This window comes from Thunnus maccoyii, chromosome 8 (genome assembly GCF_910596095.1).
Source record: "Thunnus maccoyii chromosome 8, fThuMac1.1, whole genome shotgun sequence".
Taxonomy (NCBI): Eukaryota; Metazoa; Chordata; class Actinopteri; order Scombriformes; family Scombridae; genus Thunnus; species Thunnus maccoyii.
Genome location: NC_056540.1, coordinates 19,034,656 through 19,053,940, shown reverse-complemented (window position 1 = coordinate 19,053,940; position 19,285 = coordinate 19,034,656). Strand labels below are relative to the sequence as shown.

The 19,285-nt window shown below is 38.5% G+C and overlaps 3 protein-coding genes across 6 annotated transcripts; all 3 read right to left on the bottom strand.

The window, feature by feature from the left end:
• Positions 1-18: 18 nt before the first annotated feature.
• On the bottom strand, positions 19-7,544 carry pola2 (polymerase (DNA directed), alpha 2). Of its 2 annotated transcripts, XM_042419801.1 has the most exons (19): positions 7,454-7,544; positions 7,133-7,351; positions 6,511-6,635; positions 6,254-6,342; positions 6,072-6,129; positions 5,678-5,787; positions 4,968-5,167; positions 4,505-4,593; positions 3,955-4,107; positions 3,487-3,549; positions 3,261-3,312; positions 2,910-3,028; positions 2,750-2,788; positions 2,502-2,575; positions 2,036-2,141; positions 1,527-1,633; positions 1,296-1,352; positions 1,071-1,197; positions 19-698 (listed from the first exon to the last, which is right to left on the bottom strand). In XM_042419801.1, exons 2-19 carry the CDS (start codon positions 7,215-7,217, stop codon positions 546-548), a joined length of 1,806 nt encoding a protein of 601 aa, XP_042275735.1. In that variant the 5' UTR covers positions 7,218-7,351; positions 7,454-7,544; the 3' UTR covers positions 19-545. The 2 variants fall into 2 exon arrangements, with proteins under 2 accessions (XP_042275735.1, XP_042275734.1); XM_042419800.1 differs by having other exon boundaries at positions 7,133-7,521.
• Positions 7,545-8,264: 720 nt separating this feature from the next.
• zgc:195212 (DUF4554 domain-containing protein) lies at positions 8,265-16,010 on the bottom strand. 3 transcript variants are annotated; one of them, XM_042419987.1, is made up of 14 exons: positions 15,402-16,010; positions 15,079-15,202; positions 13,815-13,868; positions 13,568-13,662; positions 13,282-13,365; positions 13,140-13,195; positions 12,589-12,660; positions 12,195-12,390; positions 11,995-12,118; positions 9,552-9,710; positions 9,279-9,400; positions 9,027-9,137; positions 8,724-8,822; positions 8,265-8,609 (listed from the first exon to the last, which is right to left on the bottom strand). In XM_042419987.1, exons 1-14 carry the CDS (start codon positions 15,420-15,422, stop codon positions 8,559-8,561), a joined length of 1,368 nt encoding a protein of 455 aa, XP_042275921.1. In that variant the 5' UTR covers positions 15,423-16,010; the 3' UTR covers positions 8,265-8,558. The 3 variants fall into 3 exon arrangements, with proteins under 3 accessions (XP_042275921.1, XP_042275919.1, XP_042275920.1); XM_042419985.1 differs by having other exon boundaries at positions 13,568-13,704; positions 15,402-16,007; XM_042419986.1 differs by having other exon boundaries at positions 13,580-13,704; positions 15,402-15,974.
• Positions 16,011-16,848: 838 nt separating this feature from the next.
• On the bottom strand, positions 16,849-19,111 carry tstd1 (thiosulfate sulfurtransferase like domain containing 1). The gene is made up of 4 exons (XM_042418972.1): positions 19,009-19,111; positions 17,793-17,921; positions 17,339-17,501; positions 16,849-17,053 (listed from the first exon to the last, which is right to left on the bottom strand). The coding sequence occupies exons 1-4, from the start codon at positions 19,013-19,015 to the stop codon at positions 16,999-17,001; spliced, it is 354 nt and encodes a 117-aa protein (XP_042274906.1). The 5' UTR covers positions 19,016-19,111; the 3' UTR covers positions 16,849-16,998.
• Positions 19,112-19,285: the final 174 nt, after the last annotated feature.

The following is a 19,285-nucleotide window of genomic DNA, read 5'->3' as shown; positions in this document are numbered from 1 at the left end:
CAAAACATACGTCAGTCATTAAGAGTTGTAATATATCAAGAGCATTTTTATTCAAACAAGGGAAAGTGGATTCAAATTTGTCATCAATAATTCAACATCTCTCACTTGGAACAACCATCACATTAAACTGTGCTGCTCACATATTCAACAAGGATGGATTTTATTCTTGGACTCAATTTTCATCAGGTTTCCGTCTCCTCCAATCAGAACCACAGAAGCTTTTTAACTACAGAATAACAACAACACTCTCTAGTAGATGTAAGAGAATACTCATACAAGAGGTAACAATAATTTATTGAAGACATTGTTATTGCTGCTGTATCTGAGTGACCAATATTCAAAGTCAAGGCATCATCATCATCATCATCATCCAGAGTACACAACTGCTGATCAGGCCACCCCACATGTCTGTTCGTCATATAAAAATAAACCAATAAGCCAGTTGGTTTCAACTGTTTTTTTATACATATTTTACATTTTCAGTTTGTTCCTGGTAAATGCAGCTCATATCTGGTGTCAATAAGAAATTTAAGTCCTTATTCTGATTAGATTTTCACCACCTGAGCAGCCAAACAGGGGCTCACTCTCTTCTGGTCCTCTGACGACGCGCTGCGCTGAATGAGAAGTCTGCCGTACGTCCCGCCCACCTGGCCTTTGGTCAGACGTCCAGGATTTACACACACGCAGCCAATCACATCCTGAGTGAAAAATGAAGATAAGATGAGGTTTTAAAAGACACTGTGTGAATACGTCACAGATAAATAGAGCCGTCTAACATGGACATAAACTCTGCTGCAAATGAAAAATTCTTCCATTTTAAGGAAGGAAACTCAAGAGACTTGAGAAGAAACAACTCAAGAAGAATTATTTAAGTGAGTTAACATGATGTAAAATCTTATTTTAAAATATTTTCTTGCCTCATTATATTGTCTTCTGCATAATTAAAAATGGAATTGACATACAGACAATCTACTGTTGCACTCCCTGTTAATTAAAACTGTAAAAAAAAAATTAAAAAAAGTTTTTACAAGGCTTTTAACAGGCTGTAGTCTGGTATGTGAGCTCTGTACCTTAACAAAGTAGCGCAGCTCAGAGGGGATGATGAGAACGTCGGGGGTGATCGGCATCTGACCGAAGCTCTGGAACTTCTCATAGTCCATGTTGACCTCCTCCACAGGCGGGTACAGTGGGTAATAACTGACAGTTAAAACAGAAACATAGCGGTTGTTAATGCCGAACAATGTCAACATAGAAAACAGACCAAATAACCTGTTTTAAGTCTTGTTTACTCTCACCTTCTCTGGGTCAACATGTGCTTTAGTATGCGTGAGAATCTGTCCGATCCAGTGCCGCTGCAACACAAAACCGACACCATTACTGTTACTGACGGCATGCATTTACATATTTGTAAAACTATCACAGACTGTACACTGCTAATAATTCATTTCTAACTCAACTGCATTGATGCATGAAGGTATGTGACTACTACAAATAGAATTTCTGTTAATGCCCTTCGTCTTCCTCACCAGCTGATCTCCTCTGCTCCCATGTGGAACAAGATGTCAGTGGACGTCAAGCCAAAGGTCACGCCGTCGATCAGCAGGGTGCAGGGGTCAGGGACCAGCGTCACACGCTGCACAGTATGAAGAGAAACATTACATTTAGCTGATCATGAAATGTGACCATCTGCATTTCCTACAAAAAAACCCAACAATTTTCTAAGTTCCTCTGCTTGATTGTCCGTTTCAGCCTGTATGAAAGAGATGTTGACTCAAGTCAGACAACTGAGACTTGAATCAAGACTCAATTCTGACGTCTTTAGATTTGACAAAATGAGAAAAAAAAAAAAAGAGCGCTACTTGACTGATGTTAGGACCAATAACTCCCCAAATCCAAAGTTTTGAATCATACTATTAAAAATGAGGCTTGGGACTATACTCACAGGCCTATTACATATTTATGGTCATTAGAAAGTGACAAGCAGTTTGTTTCATCTACATATAAAGTCCTACAGTCGAGTCTTTGTATGTCTGACCTGGGCCTGGTCCTTGAGGTTCGGCACGGTGAAGGGAGGCTGTGGGTAGATGAAATGATGGTTGATGTCTCTCTGGGACGGCACAAACACCAAACGACAGCCGACACTGGCAAAAGAAAATATGATTGTCATTATAGAACAAGACAACTAGAAGAGTCTACAGCTGTGGTTGTAATGAGATACAGTGGTGTTTTGAGCTAAATGCTAACATACAATGCTCACAATGACACAATGCATCAGATGTAATGTTTACAACGTTCACAATCTTAGTCTAGCATGTTACCATGCTAACATTTGCTAATCAGCACTTGACGCAAAATACAGCTGAGGATGATGAAAATGTTATTCGTTTTGCAGCTATCTGGATGAAGATGCCAAACAATCGAGCGACTGAGCCATAGTGTAAGCATGGTTAAAAACACTCTGTGACATTCTGGTAAAAAGTGTAAAAAGATATGAAACGTACCTTTTGGTGCCATCCACGATGCTTTCAATACATCTTGAGAAAATGGCCTCAAAGGTCTCAGTCACCTGGGCTTTCTGTTTGGGAAACAGAGGAGACGGTAACACATATTCATCATCAACCAGCTTGATTTGAGCAATTAACATGTTGGACAAAAGGATTTCACGTTGCCTTTTTTTGACTTGAATGCTAAATATTAGTTCCTGAACAGGAGAGTAATCTTGGACGAGGACACAAACTGTTGAACGTACCTCAATTTGTTCATGTTTGGAATCCACGAATGGGCCCAACTGGAGAAGAGATGCACATATAACATACAGTCATGTAAACTATTCAACAGTGACGTAGGAACAGATATGAGCATATGTGGAAGAACTAAAGATTGCAATGCAGCAAAAAGAGAAACCATACCAGCAGGCAGACATCAGGACGGTCCCTGACAATGACATTGATAAGGTCCAGCAGAGGGTCAAAGGTCAGGCTGTCAGAAGGTGTGTACGGTCCGCAGGCCACCAGGACATTCATGGGATCTGGAGTTACATAAGAAAAGAGTGTTTTCATGGATGTGAAAGCAACTGCAGTCATGCCTTCCTTTGTAGATCAAAGCTTTCTGTATGTTCATGTTCTTTTTTAGTCACTGGATTTACAGCAAATGTTACAGACAGAAAACCATGAGAAAGGTGCATAGTACAATTATGTTAGTCAGTAGCAGGATGCATTGATGTCTGTATTGTGCAATATAAAACCAACATCACTCCTTACCTTCATCCATCTCCATTTTCACCTCAGAAGTGTAGAAGGGCAGAGGGACTCCCTGAAAAAGACAAAAATATTAACAGAAGATACTCAGATACACCCCACTCTAAAAGCTGAGATACTCTGTTCCATCTAATTTAAAATGTTCAAACAATATTTTTGATAAATATTGCATTATTTTAGACTGCAATACATTGTAAGAACTTAGGAAATGGGTTAAACTGTAGCTGACCTCATGGAGTTTAGAAGCCATCAGTTTTCTTCCTGTTGTGTTCATCCCCTCCATCACCACCACCTGAGAAAATATGACAGACGAGGAGATCAATCTATACTCCAAGATAAATGCTACCTGACACATTTGGAAAGAGATGCAAGCAAGGCAACATGTGAATAAGAAGGAGGAGCATTTGGCCTGTGACAGGCTGGGAATGGTTGTTGTTGTCAGAGTTCTCGGTCAGACGCTGGGTGAGTCTCCAGCCCAGGTCCTTGGCATGCTCTGTTACTCTAGGTGGCCATATAACCTGCTGCACACAAACTCAGTGCACAGGCAAAGGAGAGACCACCATTTACTACTAAATGGCAGTAATCGCACAGAGTCATTGATGTCAAAAATATTTCTTAATGCTTTTCAAAAAAGGGCTTTCAAAGCAGTTTCATTTGTAGGTTAATCTGTCAAGACAAGACGTTTCCTTCTGCTCACCTGACCAGGAAACAGGGAGTACTCTTTGAGCTCTGATAGGTCCACAGGTACTTGCTGACCACCTTGCTCTGGTCCTGCCTCCAACAGAACTGACTGTGCGTTCAGTTTTCCATTACTGTCACAGCACACCTGACCCAACACAGTTATACTGTCCTACAGGTGGAGAGAAATAAACATCAAGCTGAGCAGTCAGGAAAGTGTTAATTATACAAATGTAATATATATAAATAAGCTAGTGTGGAGTCGCAGTTAGTAGTCAAGCTGAGCACTTTTTACTGGCAGGGGTCCACATACCATGATGTTTATACAATTATTGTTTTATAACAGATGAGAACATTTACATTCATTTAGTTTAGTTTTTTAAAAAGCCTGTAAATCAGCTGACTGGTTAAAAAAACCCAACAAACAAACATGTGAGTCTGACAAGTTTTAAGATGATAAAATATAGAGAACATACAAAATATCTGTGATTTTTCCAAAATCTTTGGAAATTAAAAGGTTTAAGCTTCTGTGATTTTACCATTTTTTAATAACAGTTACACCTCTGTACCTGTGCTGGCAGAGAGACAGGGGAGAACTCTTCGATGTTAAAGTGCGTCCGGAGGCCTTCACCCAGCTCCTCAATCTTCTCTGTCAACACTGAGGAACACAAATGCAAAGATCTGTATTATAAATGGGCAATAAGTACAAAAAAGTCATAAGGTACTGTCTTTACTTATATAATCAGACTGTACAGTTTCTTTTAAGTTGTAACCTCAATACATTTCAGGCGAGCATGTTTTCAGTTTATAATGAAGTCAGTGTTGTGTATGTATGGCACTTTTTATGTATGGTTACATGAAAAAGTGAAAAGTCCACCACGGTCACTGCCACTTATTAGTGTTTTTTCTTTCCTCTACAACTCTAAAATATATACCAAACTGTAACATCATACAATTAACTCTCTTCTTTGTAGTTTTACGACTTCACAGGCACTTCTGTTTTTTTTTTTTTTTTTTTTAAATTTCTCTCACCATTTCGAACGTCGCGTAGCCTCTGGAACATGTACTTGTAGCTGCAGCGGAGGCTGTCTTCGGGCCCTTCCAGCAGCTCCAGCTGGACTCCTACACCAGGAGCCTTCCTGCCAACCCAGCGAGTTCCCTGCACAGCCCCGAACGTGACCACCACCTCTCCTTTCCCACCACGCTGGCTGTACTTCTGTGAGGGAGTTGCACTGCAAAGACAGGGGAGGAGAAAAGTTGAGTCAGGTGACAACTAATGTTCACCAGAACAAGTGATGGTGGTTAAGTGATCAGTGTAATTTACTATTCTGACGCTTAGGCTGTGTGATGTTTTCACTTCAATTTGTTAAATAACCATTTGGAGAGTGTGTCAAACTCATTTGAACAAGCAGGTCAGTAGTAAGAATTAAAGACTATCCTGGATCTTTGGATTCTCACCATTATTATGGTATTTATACTTGTGGTTTAACACTTACTATTATATAAATTAAAGAAAGAATAAAACCAGCAACAACTAAGTCTCTTTGTAACAAAAAGCAGCTCTGTATACTAATTCGGAAACAAGAAATATGACCACACAAGCTGATGTCTACTTAGTTGAAGAGAGAAAATGATTTTAAGACTAAATAGTTGTTAGGATATGATAAAAGTGAACCACCATCAGAACTAGAAACTGCTGTTTTTCAGCAGCTTTCTGACTGTTGCTGTGTATTGTTGTGTACCTGGGAGAGAAGCTGGCAGGAGACAGCAGCAGGCCAGGGCTGGCCAGCAGAGCTACACTCCTCTTCGATTGAGGGTGTTCTGGGGTGGTTAACGCTCGTTTCTGAGAGCCCTACACAAACACACAAAGACAGGGTAGAGGATACTAAGTGAGCAAGCTCTTAAAAACATATCTATATAAAGAAAATTTAAACAAGAGGGGCAGCTAATGAGCCACACTTCTTTTATCTCAGCTTAGCTTTAAAAGTGCAGACCCCAAAATAAACCCTGTAGTTTCAGCATGCCACTATCATACCACTACACACAGCAATTTCATTAGTTCTTACTCCGACAAACAGTTTTTTTTTGAAGAGTAAACTGTGGACAATACTCTCTGAAGTCAAAGTTACAGCTTACCTTAGCAGGAGTAGAGTAGGCATCCAGTAGATTCTCCTCCTCCTCCTCAGCTTTGATTCTGAACACACAATATGTCAAGGTTTGTAACACAAGGGCATCACAGCGGACAGATGAACTCCAGAAAGAGGTGTTGCTGGATATTTAATGTTAAAATGTTGCTGAGAGTTTACTGCAAAGGATACAATTCTTGTAGTGAGTGGATGTCTCTAGTTCTGTTAAGAGTTTCTTCTCTTTTGAAGCTTTGTTTGGATTTATTCTTCTTGTTTAAGACCTGCCAAGAAAGTGGACACACTGTAAATACAAACTGATGCTGAGGACAGTGCACTCACAGTAGAGAGCCCAGGTCAAACCAATAATATCAGAAACACAATCCAAAAGTGACACAAAAAGTATTTATTGAATATATCATGAATTATTCAGAAAATATGAACATGGTCACCTCATGTTCAAATTGTTCCAGAGTGACCATGGTAAGTTTTAGTCCACCTTTTGTGGTGCTGTAAGCCACCCACTCCAGCACCATCTCATCCGCCTGTATCCTGTTACAGATACACTGCTCCACCACTGAAGACAGAGGAGATATGAAGGAAAGGAAGCAGAGCCGGTAAACAACAAGGCGACTGTACATACACAGAGACAACATGAATGTGATATTACAACAATGACTGTGACTAATATTATATATAAGAAGTGAAGGGTCAACGCTTACTACTTGAGCACATGATTCACATAACAATGGCTTAAATTTTTTTTTTTTTTTCATATTTTCATTTAATTCAGACAGTACACACTAATTAACACTGACATGATGTAAATGTGCCACATTTGGCCAAAAGGTACATTTTAATTGGCAGTCAGAGGAGGTTGATGTTGTTGGAATGGAAACTAAGTTAATGTTAATGAGCGAGACAAAACAACATAAAAGCCCATGTAATGATAGAGAAATGACAAGAAACCCAATTTAAGTAATTACAAAACAGTCACATACTGTAACGTTATATGACAGTAATCAATTAGCAGCAGATGAGACTAAACATCACTAACAATAGTTAGCTTCTTACTCTTGTCCAGGACGGAGTCATCATGGCAGGGTATGTCGAACATTTCCAGTTCTGACTTTAAGCTTTCTGATGTTACCGCTGACATTGTTTTTAAGTTTTATAGTTACTAAATTACGACGAAAGTGTGTTGGAGATCAACCGTTGGTTAAGTCCAGAGCTGTGGCGACGCTTCAGTGGCTAACGTTAGCTTCTGCTCTCACTTCATAACAACACCGACCGCTTGAAAGAGAATTTTTTAAAAACAGAAATCACAACAATTAGCTTCGAGTTAAGTGCTGGAAACAAGAGCTCGGAGTAAATCTCAACATAATTTCATTTTACCGCGAAAAACGGCTCTCGCTGTTGGCGGCCGGAATTTACGTCATATCCGAAACAATGCTCTTCTTCTGTGGTTTTACTGTCGGACTACAAACCAAAGTTAGAGGTGCATGCCGCCACCTATTGTACCGGAGTGTGTAACATCATTACTTTAAACAACAAAAACTAACAAATAAACGAAAAAAACATTACAAAGAAGGTATATTCTGGACATGAAACCTGTTTTGTTTAAATACTTAAATAAAGCCCTTTGAACCTGTAATTGTTGTCTTCTTCTTTGTTGATTTTTAGAGGCGATTTGCATAAAAAATGTTGCTTTACTGCCTTCTACTAGATTGAAAGTAAGACTCAATTCTCATATCTAAATCATTATATATAAAATAAAATAAAGTTCATCCCCACCCCTCATCCCATTCTCTAATATAACTTCTCACTCTAGGCTCTGAGAGGGCCTGGAAACCTCTTTCAACAGCTCCTGCACTTCCTGTAATCCAGGAATTTCCACTATATCCAAAAGCTTTCTCGCCACATCAACTATATCTAATCACCATGGCCAGGCAGGAGTCTGACACAGCGCCACAAAAAGCCACTGCTGCCGCTTACTGTTAGTGTTTATTCTAATTTTGCCCTCATAGCAATGAAATATATTTGTTTAACCAGTCTTGATATCCCAGTTTAACTTGTTTTGAACCCAGATGCAATACCACAACTTACATTACTATATAATACAACCTTACAGTCTCAGTAAAGCTTTATACACTTCATGAAACCTGCAACTAGTATTAAAGGACATTATATTGTACAGATACTCATGTTATTGTACCACATTGTTTATTTAGGGGTATCAACACAGGATTATGTCAAAAAAAATCCAAAACTGCAGTTCAATGTTGGTCTTAAAACTATGTTAAAGCAATGATATCTACTGTAACACACAAACTATAATGAAAAAGATGTATTTTGTCTAAAATTAAAAGTTAAATAGATATTTCTATTCTCAGCACAATTCCTAAATGCATTGCTACCTGCCTTAAATTGCAGATATATTATATTATTATATTAACAGCTTTCAACCAGAAAAAGAACTCTTTTAAAACACACAACGTTCTCAGATTTCTGTTCTTGTGGGCTCTTCATCACTCTCAGGATGCTCTTCCATCTGTAAAAGCAATGAAATAACACATTTTTGGTGACGTTCAAAATCCAACATCTAGAAGGATTAAAGTGTTTTTTTTAGTATCAGTTTGGTGATCAACAATCTCATCTTGCTCACCTGAACAGTGTGACACCTGCCCTTGGGAATGAATTTCCATGATGTCACCGTCCTCAGTGATTCACGGAGGGAGGCCGACAGTTCATGAGTGTCAGGCACCTGACAAACAGATACATTATGGATGCACATCTGACTTTTGTCATGCTATCAACGCATATACATGTATCCCTGTACTGTATGTAACAGGTATATTTGCAGTGTATCAGATGACCTGATAACATCTTTGCCAGTCATGTCAAATTATGTTGTATATAATTGACTAGATCCACACATATATTTTCAAATATTTTCATATTTTCACACCTTCATGCTGTTCAGGCAGGCATTTCTGAAGTCCATGTTACTGCTGCAGCTCACGATACCAATGGACGAACTGAGAATCACTTCAACAGCTGATCGCAGCTTCTCTTGGTCCTTACATGTCACACACACACACAACACCCAAACACACGCTATTATAGGAACAAACACTACATTATTTCAAAACCACACAGCCGCAGAGACATTTCAACTCTTACAGTTAGTGTGTGTCTGTGTATCTCAGACTTTGCTTGCCTTATTTCTGTGATTTTGGGATTTCAGTGTGTTCTTCAGCTCAGTCTGAAGTGCTGTTGTGACCGCTCGGCTGTTGTTGTTCAGAATATCCTCCAGGTGGTGCTCTATCAGTGCCTCAGTAGCTACAGTAGGATTACAGAAAACTCAGTTGATACCACAACTGCAGTGGTAACTTCTTCTTGTACTATGCCATAGTAGAAGGATACCAAAAGTGACCAAATGCTAGCTTCAATGCAGCACTGTGTGATTAAACATACTGCAGCTGTCTCTCACCCATAATATCAGAGAGCTGGGAGATGAAGGAGTCGCTGTGCTGCAGGAAGAGGAAAATCAAGAGCTTCTGTTTCATGGGGAGAAGATTTGATTCTCGCTGTGGCTCCTCACAGTTTTCTTGTTCTACTGTGTACACAATGCCGCTGCTATGGGCAAGATCTGCAGAGGGAAAAATGCAAAGGTTAAAAACATCTTTGCAGGGCTCCCTGGTAGCCTAACGGTTAAGTCACATACCACAACCACAACATCCACAGTTTGATTGCCAGCCGAGAGACCCATGTTGCAAGTCACACCCCTCTCTCTCATTGTTTCCTGTCTCACTGCATGACTCTCCAGTAAAAGGCCAAAATATATTTTTGCCAATAGAAATTTTGAAGGAAAAGGAACAAAAACATAATTATTGGTGATGAAATCCACTGCAAACTGTAAACACATGGCAAGGCTGGACAGGCTGAAGGAACATGGGTAAAACAGTGGGTTGTAGAAAATGCACATGTATTTAACATTGTGGTAATGATAAAGTAAACCTTTGGGTTGGGCAGGTCATTGTTTTGACAGTTGGTTTTCCAGCTCTAGTATCTTGAGTTCATTCAAGTTCAGTGAGTCAGCAGATGTTATATGAAAGTGGGGAAATAACAGCTTTAGCATCTCAAAATGTGACCCATTTCCAGGTCAACCAACCTTTACTACGATAATGTTTGTGATAGAAGATCTCTGGGGGCCAAAGAGTGTGAGAAGTTTATGTTGTGTGAAGGAATGAATTTATTACTTGTGATTAATGTAGATCTGTGGTCTTGCTTGTGGTTGTGATTCATTGTGTAAAGTACAAGGAAAAGAAACACTTAGCATTATGCAACAACAGTTTCTGAGAAATCAGGCCAATTCTTAAATTTGACTATTTTAAATTTTACATAGTTCAAGAGTAAAGTGTCTCTTTACAGTAAACCAGTTCACCAAACCAACTTAGATTTAGATTAGTTTTGAATTAACTGAACTTAATGAAGGTTTACATTACACCTTCAAGAAGGCAGAAGTTAAGTTAGATATGCTGACTGTTGACTGGACACTAAAGAATTATTTGAACTATTTCACAGAAGACCAACCACCAGCTAGTAGAGAGAATCACACTCAGTAATACTGATTAAATCATTTAAATCATTGCTACTGCTATTATTATTCGTCATATTTCTACTTTTATTATCGCTGTTATTGTTGTTGTGCTTCTCTGTGTCTCTCTCGCTCCTCTCCTCCTCCTTCCTTTTCTCTCAACCTAACCGGTCAAGGCAGATGGCCGTCCACCCAGAGCCCCGTTCTGCTCGAGGTTTCTTCCTGTTGTCGCTCATAGAGGAATGTTGGGTTTGTGTATATTAAAGAGTACGGTCTAGTGCCGGAAATAACATCTGTTGTGATTTGGTGCTATCCAAAAAAAACTGAATTGAATTGAATTGAATTGAAATTGAATTGAATTTTCCAAAACCATTTTGCATGTGTGAAGAAAATGGAACATTTTACACTTTTACACAAGAATTACACTGATATTCAACTATTTTCCACACCCTTTGGGGGAAATTTAATACTATCCAGATGACTTTTTGTGAATCAAAATACTGAACAAAACATTCACATGATCACATCTGCAAAATGTTCAACTTTTTCCGATCTGTAAATCTTACAAAATCCATTACGGAAAAAAGATTGAAGTATAATTAGGTGTTTCCAGCTGAACCCACTTATTTAAAATTAAAGAAAGGTCATCGTCAAAATTAAATACGGCAATTAAAAACACTGATTTCTGGTATAAAACGGGATGGGAATCTGTAACCAACTCAAATACATTGTAAACCACTTCACCACCAAACTTCCTGCTCTATTTTCTTGCATTGTGAATTTCAATGTGAATCAGTGCAGATTAGTTGCATATGAATGTAATTCACATGAGACACATTTGTACAAATCAACGGTGAACGTTTCCCTGCTGGTGCCTGGACTTGCATTTTTGTCTCGGAGCGGAAAGCATGTCACCACTCCAAGAGCTGGTCACTTTAAGGTACTTGTTTTTGTGATGTGCGAGTGCTCTTTTTTTCAACTTCCATTGTTCTGTCTCGTTTATTCCTCTGGTTCAGATTACTGGCTTTTTTGTGGTCCATTTAAGTTTTTATGAGCAGCTTCAGGCTGGGCTGTGTGCACATTCTCTCTCGATGGAATAAACACAAATGGTCCACATTAGTTATGTGCAACTCAGGCCTCATATTCAAGAAGTAAATTTGAGTATTTCAGAAAGTCACTTTTTAAGACTGGTTTACCTATTCTGTATTTAGGACCTACTCCAGGTTCAGTTTCCACACTGTCCAGGAAAACTGGCCATTACAATCCCTCTAGCAAAAGACCCTAAATCTATCCTGACCATCAGTATGTGTGTTACCCTGCAGTGGCTGCGGTCTACCTGTGAAGGAGGAGCAGTGAAGGCCCTGCAGGCCCAGTTCCTGACAGTCCAGATGAGCAGGGAGGTTCTGGAAGAAGGCGGAGGGGCCAGTTACAGGAACATTACTGGGGCTGTATACCAACACCTGAACACATGTGAAGTCAAGGAAAAAATCTGTGTGCTTGTCTGTTTTCTTATGTGATACAATCAGCAAAGGATATTTGTATTTCAGTGAGCCGCGTTGCCAGATTAGGGTACTGCTGCACGCAAGGGCTCAGAAGTGTGACAAACTGGACGCTCAGCTCTCCGTACAGGCCTCGGTCCATGGCTTCTGGTGGGATACTTAGTGGAAACCTGCCTCCAAGAACAGGATGACCTCCCTGACACCAGTTTCCTTTCTTCACATGCACCGGGGGACTTCAAATCGAAAGAGAAAGAGAGAGAGAGAGAGAAAACGTTCTGCAGCCAAGAGTCCACTTGTTGACAGCACGATTTCCAACATGTTTTTGTAGCATTAATACATGAAGATAAAGTTGAGTTTGGTTACACTCGTGAGCCTTTTGGGTTCTGTAATCAACACAACACTGATCCACACAAACAATCAGCACTACTGACTGTGTACTGCTGGTGACATCCAAGAGCAGTGATGGCTGGACTGCACGAGCAACTTTACTTTTGATATTCACTCTGCAAGACAATAAACATAATGTTAGCAATTCATAAAAACAGACATTCCCATTGGTCATTAAAGTTTATGAACTGTCTTACACCTGAGGGGATTTAACTGGTGAGCCTTTATCTTGTTATCTTGTTATCTTATTTTTGTTATTATGTTGTAACTGCCACAAGCCAAAAACACAGAAAGCCACTATCAAAATCTGATCTACATCTTTGTTTGTGAGGTAAATGTTTACTTTTAAAATAACTGACAGACTAATCGATAATGAAAATACGTGTTAGTTGTAGCCCTACAATTTATAAAACACATACTTTATAAAAGTATGTGTTTTATAAATACAGAATATATAATTCATGCCAAATTTATAAATAAGGAAAAAACAAAGAGATTAAAGTGTCATAAACAGTTATTTACCAGAAGGGTGGGAGATTTGCTAGATTTACCAGAAAAGGAGGCTAAGAGCTTTGCCTGCATAGTTGAGTCATACCTAAATTCTTGCTGGATGGTCTGCTGATTGAATTTGGATTTGAGGTGTATTCTGATCTGTGAAAATGAAGGACAGTCAACTTTTTGGAACAATACTTTTGGAACAATACTGTGGAAAGATGTCAGAGGGAAACTGATCCTACCCCGGCGTTAGCTAAACTGAATGTGTGCAGGAAAGCTTCAATATGAGGCTGCCAATCTGGACCGACAAGTCTTGCATCCTTCATCTGTATAGTGTAAAAAGATTATGTGTGATCATCTATGAAAAGTCTAATTTGAAAGACAGTATATTCAATTTAAAAATGTTACAGTTAATGTTTTTTGTTTTAGATGAGAGAATTACTGAACTGCTTAAAATTTTTTAAGAATGCTCTGCCTCTAACATCAGTAATTATTATTCAGACCAATAAGATGCTTGTAACTAATCACTGTTGTTTGTACCTGAAAGGACAGCAGTAATCTGAGGGAACCGTGCAGATCAGTGAAGGCACACAGCTCCTCAGGGTCAGGTTCAGGACACGGCCCTGCACAGGGAAACATGATGCTCTCCTTCAAGTCTGTGAGGACTAATGCAACAAAGAGAGGTTATACAGTATATACACAAACTAAGGATGTATGTACAGTATGTGTTTAGATGTGTGTGTGTGTGTGTGTGTGTGTGTGTGTGTGTACATGCCAGCTTGGAGTGCTTCCATTTTAATCCCCGTGCACCATGGACCAGCAGCTGCAACTGCGTTACGAATGAGAAAACTGTCAGAATGAAATGCTAACAGCTGCCGGCCACATTAATGTCACTTCAATTTGAATCATTTTTACAACGTGAGAACAGAGTTAAATAAAACTAAATTCAGAGCTATAATATTCCTCTAGTCTTCTAGTTTTTCCACTGTCACAGTAGTCATTTTGAAATGTATCCAAACCTGTACTTACTGGATGGATTGCAATTTGTTGTCAGATTTCTCTGAAATTATCTTGCAGATCTTTATCTGAAATCTCATTTTATTTATTATATGGATGGTTAATAATCATGTTATCAATGTCATTTTTCAAACAGAAACAATATAAAATGTATTGCTTACTTTATAATACTCATAAAAGCATGAGTTGTGGAAAGTAGCTCTGGTTATATACTGTAAAAACATCTTATTAGCAACAATAAGTCAATTAATCACAACTTAACTACACTAGCTAGTTATTTTGATAATTGATTGATCGTTTATGACATCTTTAAAGCAAAAATGCAAAATATTTGATGGTAAAATGTGAGAATTTGCTGCTTTTTCTAGTCTTAAATGATAGTAAATTGAACATTTTGGGTTTTTGGATTATTGGTCGGACAAAAGACGACATTTGATGAAATCACCTTGGACTCCAGGATATTTTGATGCACATTTTTTTACTGTTTTCTGACGTTTCCAGGCAATTAATCGAAAAAATACTGATTAAAATAGATATATCTATGATAATGAAAATTATCATTAGTTGCAACTGTTTTCTGCTTGCAGGGATTAAAGTAAGAAAAGATTTGTGAGCCTGAAAAGTTGTCCAGGAGGAAATGTGTACAATGTATTGAATTAACTATTATATGAATTTAAAACTGCTTTATGCCTGAAATCAGGCATGGTGCCCGCTTGTGTTTTAGGATAGGTGTTTATAATTGTACTCTCAAACATTAAACAAACATATATGTGCTTACGAATAAGGAAACTCATTGTATCAACGTTTTGATGCCTTCTTCCACTTAACAGAATGATTTGCCTTTATATACAATAAAAACAGTGATAGTAAAATGTATATTTTCCTGACATAATGCACTATGTCACTTTATAAAACAACCTACCTCTGTTGAAGCACATTTGGTGTCTCTTTTGATAGATATTTCCCACCAGACATGCTGATATATCTCACTTTTAGGCACTTTTTAGGCACTAAAAACTTACCAGTGCAGTTCAGGCTTTGAACTGGAGCTGCTGTTTCAGGCCATAGCAGCACCAAAAGCCCCCCAGCAGTCTTCACACCCTGCTGTTGTCTTTGCTTTCTCAAAATCATGACCAACCGCAGCACCTGAGAAGGTCATATCAAACTGCTAGCTTAGCATTAGCATTAGCATGCTATATGTTAATTAGCTTCAAACCTTCGCTAGATGGGTCAGTCCTATTTTCTAATGAGTTCGGTTCCACTATCTAATAACAAATGTTTTTTTTATGTCCAAACGTTGTAACGTTGTGTTTCTGGCTAGAATAACCCTTCAGCATTAACTTACCTGCTGTATTTCTCTGAGCATCTTCAGTGTTTGGACACATTAGCTAAACTTCGCGGCAAACTGGCTTAAGGAGGAAGAAGCTGAAGTTATCTTCAGATAAATATGATATTTAGTGGCTGATTCTCAGTTTTTTTTCCACCGCTTACTCTTGTGAAAGTATGTTGAACAACGTAGCAAAAGCCTTAACGCTGTTTAAAAAGTTTCAGATTTATGAGACCTTTACTTAGCTTATGAAAACAGAAAAGAGGGTAATTTCACTGCTTTTTCCCATCCAGATCAAAAACCACACACTTAGTCTTGTCAAATGACTCCAAAGATTCATTAAAACAGTTTCCGATTTGTGAAACCTTATTTTATTTGTGGAAACTGAAAAAGGGAGATTTTACTACTTTTTATCCCATCCAGACCAAATTAGACCACATATTTTCAGTTTTCACAAATAGAGTACACCAGTGGTTCTCAAACTTTTTCACATCAAGGACCTGGCACTACGGTTTGGTCCTACTTTTAACTTGTGGTTCAGTTTTATTAACTTTTGTTTTCATTATTCAGTTGAGTGTTTGTTCAATTGTTTGTTTAGTGATTCAAGCCTGTTGTAATGCTGTAACTCCCAGTTGAGATTATCAAAATACACTTATCTATCTACATAAACTGCTAGTATCTCAGACCCTGCACAGTCATGGTCCAATCCCACAAGTATTTTCATTCATTTTGTTTGAAAGCTTTACTCAGGACTGTGTGGGCGCGCACAGACTGGGCCTGATTGATGTGTTTCTCACTTTTGTTAGTTTTGTTGCTGGTGAAGTTAAGTCTTTATTATTCTTATAAGCACATAGAGATTGGTTATCTCACGTAAAACATTAAATAGCCTTGCATAACTCCAACTTGAGTAAGTCTAATGAATCACAATAACTGGAAACACCTGTGTGGGTATGCAGAGCTTCTAATTTGTATTACTGCCTCATATTTTATTAGCTAATCATGTTTTTATGTAAAACCAAAATGAGAAGTAATCACGGTATAGCGATTAAGTAAATGTAGAGGAGCAAGAAGTACAATATATCCCTCTGAAATTTGCATAAAATGGAAATAAGTTAAATACAAGTGCCTCAAAATTGTGCTTTAGTACCGCACTTTAGTAAATGTACTTGGTTACTTTATATCACTGGAGAAGAGGAATATTTTTGTGCATTAAAGCTTTCTACACCCCCATAGCACAAGTTTTGTTAAATGTGTGAGTTCACCGCAAATACCAACGTTAATATTTTTTTGTAAAATGACCATGAGTCACTGTAATTAGGCACCTATAACAGAAAAATACTGTGTGTTTGTTGTGGATTTGATGCTCCACATCTTTTTAACACACAGGAAGTCTGGTGAAACCTTTTCCAGTCAGTGATGTTCCCAGTTTTTACATGTTTAGATAGACACTACACATAAATCTGAGTAAATAACATAATTTATTTTATTCATCCATTTAAAATACAGTGATGAACTATGAAAACAAAACAAACACCACAATATCTCTGTATTATGTGTCTAGCTTACATATTTACTTATATTATGGATATTATATGAGGTTCTCCTTCAACACAAATCACTTTCCCTCTTTCTCAGACCACTCCCTGTATCCTCCCGTGTAATTACGTGCGCTGAAACACAAGACAGAGACACAGAATGTATAAGTTGTCAACATTACATATTAAATACATACATCTATAAATATTTAAGAACAGAGAGTGTTGCATGTAGACAGTCAAAGACTTTTTTTCCTGTGAGGGAACAGAGGAGAAATTGAGTCTCAAGTGTGTGGGAGTCTTTTGTTGGGGCATCATGAATCTAAAAACAGCGAGGGCTATTATTGTACGAGACTTGGACTGTCTCTTTTAAAGTATGATGGGCTGTGAGTGTTATGCATAGCAACACAACTTATTTACTTTATATATCCTATTTCGTGGGCCTTGGCTGTGGCGATTCCCCCTCGCTTGCCCATCTGGCACTGAAACACCAGTTCTGGGGCGTCCAGCGCCGGCTTGGTTACTCCATACTTTGCCTTGAATTCTTCCGGCTCCATTGCAAAAGCAGCTTCTACTGTATCGACTGAATGTTCGAAGAGAGGAAGGGAGGAGAGGCATAAAAGTATTTTAAAATTAAACAGATAGACATGAACATTAATAACTGATGCAAAACATGCAGAACCTAAAAAAAACAGACAACAGATCACTGACTTATCCACCACTTTGCATTTTTGCATAATCCAGTATGATCAACAAGACACCCAGGAGAACTTGAGAATGATAAGTGGTGACGCTGAGAGAATAAAACATCTGTGTTCAGTATGAGGCTGTGCTACACACCATTTTATTTTAACACAATTTAAAAGAAGCTCACCTGGGATATGGACAGATCCTGGAATACGGCCTTTATCCACTTCCTCTTTAGTGCGGACATCAACCAGGAGGAGATTCTGGCTTTTTCCCAGAAGCCCTTTCAGATCCTCGTAGGAGATTTCTTTGGTGACTGGTAATGAGAGAGGAACCACATGAAAGGCTCAATGGTTCAATGGTTTAATGCTTCCATAAAATTGCACCATTCAAGTTAGGCTTTGAGCGATAAAACAGTCTGAGACATGATTTTATTATCAACCGCCCTTTTTAAAGAGAAGCAACTATTGTTTGTGTGACTGTGTAAAGCTAATATGAGACCTGCTCTGTGGGGTCCTTGCACAAAGAGCTGCAAGCATGGATACAAACAGCTGGATAATTAGGCATGGACCAAACCATAAGTGCATTGGTTTCAGCCAATTACATGACCAATCCACATTGAATTTGAGGAAAAAGACAGCACTAGTATCTGATCAGTGTTTGGTATCAGCAGATGTCCTGAGTTGAGTTTATTGGAAACAGGAGACCAAATCACACTTCATTACTCATACTTGGCTGTGCTTACATTGCTGAAATAACCAAAAATCTTGAACCAGGCAAATATACAAGATAAACCCTGGCACCCACCTCCACTTACAGGGTTCATTCTACTCCTGAAGATTGCTCCCTCATGTTGGTACATTTTTTAGTAGTGAGTGTGTGTGTGAAAAGGGGAGTACAATGCCCACAGTCATTTGATGCACGGTATGCGAGCACTTATCATGTTTTGCTTCATTTAAGGGTAAAATTATGAACATGGTTTGTTGTATGGTGCTGCTAGCGGCTGCCTCCGGCTTCAGCTTATCTACACCTTTGCTGTCTGCTGAGTCATGCTGAAGTGGCTATATATGCATAATAAATAACTTATTATTTACACAAGGAATTGTTTCCTCATTTATAATGTGGAATTCTTGCGCGAGATAGTTAAGTGAACAAACCATAACCTTAAACGCAGTCTAAAAATAATGCTAATGCCACAATAGTTGTGGTAGTTTTATTATTAACCGACTATAAAAATTAAATTACAGATGTTAGCTATCTTAACTACTTAGCTGTAGCTAATTAAAGTTTCTCAACTAACGTTAGGGACGTTTCAGGTCATTCATAAAACTCAACGGCTAAAACTTGTTAAGACTGAACTGTAGCAGTGTGTGAAGTGAGTAAAATATCATTTGTAAACTCACCTGCCATCCTGGCAGCATGAAGCTTTGTATATGAATGAGAAGTTCTACACCTTCCTGGTTACGTTGTTTGGTGACAAATAATTGGCTTAGACGTCGAAGGAAGGCGGGACTTACCCTGAATGACCAATAAGATCAATCTCTCACCAGCGTTGTTTTCACATGACACTGGTGGTGGCAGCTTTGATATCCTTACACAGTGAGAAGTACTGAGATGTTTTACGTCAGGAAAAGTGGCAATACAACGATGAAAAAATATTCCTGCATTCAAAATCTTGTT